The sequence below is a fragment of the Natator depressus genome, chromosome 2 (genome assembly GCF_965152275.1).
Source record: "Natator depressus isolate rNatDep1 chromosome 2, rNatDep2.hap1, whole genome shotgun sequence".
Taxonomy (NCBI): Eukaryota; Metazoa; Chordata; order Testudines; family Cheloniidae; genus Natator; species Natator depressus.
The window spans coordinates 48,140,371-48,146,370 of NC_134235.1; the positions used below are offsets into that span (position 1 = coordinate 48,140,371).

At 44.7% G+C, this 6,000-nt stretch overlaps 1 protein-coding gene across 2 annotated transcripts; it reads left to right on the top strand.

Moving 5' to 3' along the window:
• The first annotated feature begins 1,126 nt into the window (after positions 1-1,126).
• RBIS (ribosomal biogenesis factor) lies at positions 1,127-5,870 on the top strand. 2 transcript variants are annotated; one of them, XM_074944158.1, is made up of 4 exons: positions 1,127-1,281; positions 1,910-2,026; positions 4,669-4,785; positions 5,712-5,870. In XM_074944158.1, exons 1-4 carry the CDS (start codon positions 1,225-1,227, stop codon positions 5,778-5,780), a joined length of 360 nt encoding a protein of 119 aa, XP_074800259.1. In that variant the 5' UTR covers positions 1,127-1,224; the 3' UTR covers positions 5,781-5,870. The 2 variants fall into 2 exon arrangements, with proteins under 2 accessions (XP_074800259.1, XP_074800260.1); XM_074944159.1 differs by lacking the exon at positions 1,127-1,281 and adding an exon at positions 1,337-1,467.
• Positions 5,871-6,000: the final 130 nt, after the last annotated feature.

The window sequence follows — 6,000 nt, forward strand, 5'->3', positions numbered from 1 at the left end:
CTCCTCCAAACCCCCCTTACCCCTGGCTTCCCTGCCTCCTTATCCACCTTCTCATCCAGGGCTTAATTTGTCCCTCGACATAACAGGGCTGCGTAAGTCTGCTGTGAAAAGTGATATCACTTTTCACAGTAGCACTGGTGACTTACTAACTAGCAATCTAAAAAAAAAAAAAAAAAATCAAAACATGCAAAGCACCTTATTTTTGTTTCTATTCTGTTTAGGTCCAGTAAAGAACAGAGACCACAGTACATTATTTTTATTTGAGTCTTCAAAAAAAAAAAACCAACAACCACCCCTACATAAATACATTACAATGATCTGGACATGTATATGTGCATGTTTATTTGTTTTTCCTAAAGTTAATTAAGTATTTCAGGAAAAAATTCTCAGAGTGGCCACCAGGAAGAGTTGGTGGCTGCACTCTGAGGTCACCAAAAATATGTTAAAAGAACAGGAGGACTTGTGGCACCTTAGAGACTAACAAATTTATTAGAGCATAAGCTTTCGTGAGCTACAGCTCACTTCATCGGATGCATCCGATGTTGCAGCCCACGAAGTGAGCTGTAGCTCACGAAAGCTTAAGCTCTAATTAAATTTGTTACTCTCTGAAGTGCCACAAGTCCTCCTTTTCCTTTTACGGATCCAGACTAACACGGCTGCTGCTCTGAAACCTGGCAGAACTATGTTGTGAGACGCCGCCTGCCCAGCTGTTGGTGTGTAATTCAAGGAAGGTGTTAACAACAGCGGGGCGATAGCACCCCCAAGTTCAAACACACGCGGGGGAACGGCGCCCCCTCGCGGTTGCTCCCGGTATGTCGGCAGGGAGCCTTCTTCATAACCTCGGGACTGGGCCCGAGCGAGCCACTGATTGCCTTCTGCCGCGTTGTCTAGCCTCCGTTAGCCCTCCCGCCCCACCGGCACGCGCGGCTTTGTGCCCGCTGGGCACCGGGCTCACGCCGGTGACAGAGCAGCCTCGCTGTTTCCTCCCAGCCCCCGCGGGGGAAGGAGCAGGGCCCCTGCCTGGCTGGTAAGGCCGCCCCGGGCACGTGGAAATGCGCAGCACGCAGCGGCGGAGTCCCCCCGTGAGCGCCAGGCTCGCCCCGGGCGGCCGGGCCCCGTCGTCCAGCCGCGGTCTGGGAACGCCGGGGCGGCTCCGGGGGCGGGGCCTCAGGATCGGGGTTTCCCGCCTCCGGGGCGGGGGAAATTCCCGGGAGCGCGCCTGTGATGACGCAGGGGCGCTCGCGCAGCCGCCCCCTGGGAGATCCGGCGGCCGCCGCTGCGGTGAGTGCGCTAGGGGTGGGCACGCGCCCGGGCGCGGGGCCGGGGAGGGGAGCCCCTCGTGCGCCGGCTGGGGCGCGGCCCGGAGCGGGGGGAGCGCATGTCCCTGGGCCAGGGCGGGCGGCGGGGCCGGTTGGTCTTACTGAGGAAGCGGGGAGCTGCCATGTGGCAGCCCGGCTCTGGCTGAAGGCGAGTGTTTGCTCCGCGCCCGGCAGCGCATCTAGCTGCGGGGGGGATTCCGGCTCGACCCCGCCTGTTTCTCGCGTCCGGGGGGAAACGAAGCCTCCGCCGCCGCCGCCCTTTCCCGAGAGTTACCGGCGGGCAGGACCTGCAGGGGGCTGGGCCCAGCGAGATGGCAGCCGGGCTCGCAGCGCCGCCCAGCTGGCGCCAGACCGCACCCGGCCGATCGGCGTGGGGACCCCCAGCCTCCTTTCGTCTGAGCTACCCGTCCTCTGGGGCAAGCCTCTTGGGGGCCGGCCTGATTCAGTTTTAAACAAACCCCCGCCAGTGCTTTTCCTCCCTGGGGTAGCAGGCCCAGAAACCGATTTTACCGGTGAAGAAGCTGGCACGTGCTCCGGCCCATACCGCCACATACTTACAAGGTGAACTTCGTTGTCTTACCCCCTTCTAGGCCATGGGCAAGAACAAAGCCAAAGGGTCAAAGCCGAAGAGCGTGTTCCGCCTGGCCAACACCAAATCCCTGAAGGCCAAGAATAAAGCTAAACCTGTCACAACAAGTCTGAAGAAGGTTAGTGTGGCCGCAGTAATCAACCTGTGCAAACATTTTTGTCTTCATATGTTCTTTTAGAAATCTCCTCCAAGCATAGTTTAGTCAAAACAAAACAAAAAAACCAACCCGACCTATACCCTGGGTAGGGCCCTACCAAATTCACAGCCACAAAAAAATGCATCATGGACTGTGAAATCTGGTTTTTTGTGTGCTTTTACCCTATATTATACAGATTTCATGGGCGAGATCAGCGTTTCTCAAATTGGGTATCCTGACCTAAAAGGGAGTTGCAGGGGAATCTCAAGGTTATTTTAAGGATGTCACAGTATTGTCACCCTTACTTCTGCGCTGCCTTCAGAGCTGGGTGGCCAGAGAGTGGCAGCTCCTGACTGAGGGCCCAGCTCTAAAGGCAGCAGCGCAGAACTAAGGGTGGCAATACCATACCATGCCATCCTTACTTCTGTGCTGCTGTTGGCGGTGACTTCGCCATCACAGCTGGGCTCCTGGCTAGCACCCACTGCTCTCCAGCTGCCCAGCTCTGAAGGCAGCGCCACTGCCAGCAGCAGTGCAGAAGCAAGCACAGCAGTACTGCTAACTCCCTACAATAACCTTGCAACATCGTCCCTGCACACACAACTCCTTGTTGGGTCAGGACCCCTACAGTTACACCACCATGAAATTTCAGATTTAAATAGCTGAAATAATGAAATTATTTTTAAAATCATATGACTGAAATTGACCAAAATGAACAGTGAATGTGTAGGGCCATCACCCACAGAGCAGAGGCAAAAAGCCTTCAGTTGTCCTACTGTATAAAACATTAATGAGCATGGAGAGAGATGACTAAAAGCAAACACTATCCCTTTCCTGATTCATCAATCAGGCTAGAATAGAAGAGGCCAAGATTATATGTGGATATTCTGAATTAATACTGGTTGATAGGAACTCCATTGACAAAGCTGCTTGAAACAAACAAGAAGAAAATATCAAAAGAAGTAGACATTTACACTAGAACAGTCAACTTGAAATCTAGGGTGGATTGTTGGTTTTTTAAGAACTTTGGGGACTACCCTTTGCCTCTAAGTCTTACTGCCCATTTTTGTGGTTTTGCCATTTTTTCTTTAAAAAAACAAAAAACTAAAAAAACCCTTGCCTTTATTGCTGCAAGACCTAGAAAAACCAAAAGGCAGAAGAGTTACTGGGTAAACAGTAAAACTGATTACATACCAAGCACTGTTAAACAGAAAACCTGACAGAAATAATCTCGGTTACTGTAATCTTTGTTACTAGAGCTGGTTGGAAATTTATTTCAAAACAAGAAAATTGGATCTAGGTAAATGAAAATTTTTGCAGAAAGATTTTTTGAGAACCCTTTTTTTTTTAAAACCAATTCTTGCTGTTACTTGTTTCATTGGTAAGTACCAGAAGTTTCTAGGTGGGAGTATGATTTCTAAATGTAATGGTATTACCTTAATGAGTGCTGAAATCTTGAAGGCCAGTCCACAAAACTGTTCTATATACACCCAATACAAGGCTTTCATACAGCTTTATCTTGGAGATGGTTATTCTGAAAGTGGTTTTGCAGCATGCTATTGATTACTGGGGAACATGGCAATGAACAAGACTTAAGATGTAATCCCTGGTTTAATGAGCTTTCATTCTAAAATTAGACAAAACTGTACTGTTCAGGTGATGCACTAGACTTGTTAGCCACCACATTACTTGGCTTTGTTTTCCCAAAACTTGTGTCAGTCCTGAACTGCATAATCTGCCACAGAATTAAACTGTTAAGAATCTAATAAAGTAACAAAGAAATTTTTCCAGTACGTATTTTCAAACTGTTGGAAAACGTATAGCTAAGCCAATTGTAATCACTTTTTTTTTTTCTGAGGAGGGTGTTTAAGGAAAGACCTCTTAACTTTCCTGAAAGTTACAGACAAAAGAGAACAAATCACTCAGTAGAAAGTTGGAATGTTACCAAAGCTATGGAAATAAACAGTGACTCAAAGGGAAAATGTTTTGTGTCACTGGCACCTGAGGAGGTTATTCAGATACAAAGATAACTTTCAGTGAGAAACAATAGCAGTGAGTTTATACTCAGGAATATCTATAGGTGGAGCCAAATCTCCATTTTATATAGTATTTCGTATATAATAATAAAACAGATTTGAGAATGCTGTTACAGAAAAGTGGCCCATTAGATCAGGTCAAGATGAGATGAGCAACTACAAATTACAGGTACCTGCTGATAGAAATAAGGAACCTGTCTGGACTGGGTGCCTCTTCATATTGGCTAAAATAAACTGAAGGTGGGCTAGTTTGTCTGAACTATTTTTCTGTTACGTGTTCCATTTCCAGAAGGAAATCTTTCTTCCCCTTTTATCCCCAATATAAACAAGTTAGGTTTGACCTATTCATTAGATTTCTTTGCTAGTGACCCATTTATATGGAAGTTCTATTAAAAATTCACTATCTTTAATATTTACACATTCAACAGTAGTACAATTAAAATATAATTTAAAGAATGTGCCCCACTCCAAGCAATTTTTAAAAGGTAGAACCATTATAAATATATATAATAGGCTATGAATAAGTCTTAGCATCATATTAAGATCTCTTTCTGCCTTTGACTAACTTGTGCATTTTTTTCTCCTCTAAAGATAAACATTGTGAACGATGAAAAAGTTAGAACAGTAAATAAAGCATTTACTGAAGTACAGAAAGAAGTCAAACAACTATCAAAAGGCATTTCATCAAAATCTCAAAAGAGGCAGCGGGTAATAATTTTGAGTCCTATTTAATGCATCTTTGGTTGGGAGGGTAGCAGCAACCTCAGGTTAGAATGATTCCAAAGTTAAGGTTTAATTTTAATAAGTTTTTAGGTCTTGACTGAAGGAAAAAAAAAATAGTTGTGACCCCATCATGAAGAGGTGTCAAGTCTGCAAGCAACCTTAGCAGTTCTTCTGAGGGGGCAAACTCCCTTCTTAGTCAGAAGAGAGGAAATAGTTGAGCATCACTAGATTGTTGCCAGAATAGATTTTTCATTTAATATCTGGATGTTTTAGTTGATTCTTTTACTGGTGAGCTTTAAAAATTAATAAAATAGATTTTCAACTGGAAACCTTGATTCATCGAGTTAAGGGTTAACACGAATAGGCATAGAAAATAAAGGTGGTTGCTTTTGCAAGACATCCTGGATCTCCTGGCTGAACCATTTGATGAGTGTCAATAGGAAAATATTAACTTTTTTTTTGTAAAAACATCAGCCCGACCTCTGCTCCAATTGCAGCTTCCTCATCAAAATATTCTCTCTTTCTGGAGCTCTAGTAATAATTCAGGCCATCTCCCTGGAACAAGTTAGACAGCGTGGTAGTCTCTGTGCAGTAATAATCTCCTTCACAATTTTAGATTTTGTTGACTAGAGCATTCAAGCTTATCTCCATTTTGGCCATGTATGGTATGGGCACGGATTGTTTTGGTCTTCCTCTGAAGCATTGGGTATTGACCACTGGTCCATCTAGTCTAGCAAATCACATATTCCCATAAAGTGAATAAGGTATAAGAAATGTAGGATGTCTTGCAGTCCAGTACACCAAGCTATTCAGACAGCAAGTATTTGTTAGCTTTATATCTTCCATCAATGAAGCTTTTTATACAACCTCAGCTCCTTTATGTAATTTTTTTTTTCCCTTTCAATTTTCAGGTTTCCAAGCACCTGGAAGGTGAACCAGCTGACGTGGATGCAGCTGCAAGCTTATTATCTCAGTTGTAACGCATAATAAAATATCTGAGTTTCGAAAGCAAAATTTACTGACAAAGATCAATGGATGGCAGATACTGAATACTCTGTTTGTACAGTTTTATTAAAAAAATCTTGTTAATATACAAGCATTGGCACACTTTAATACAAACTACAAACAGACCTTTCCTATAATCTAGGAAAGTGGAATGTCAGAAGTTAAAATGTGAGAAACTTAAAGTGCTAAAACAGA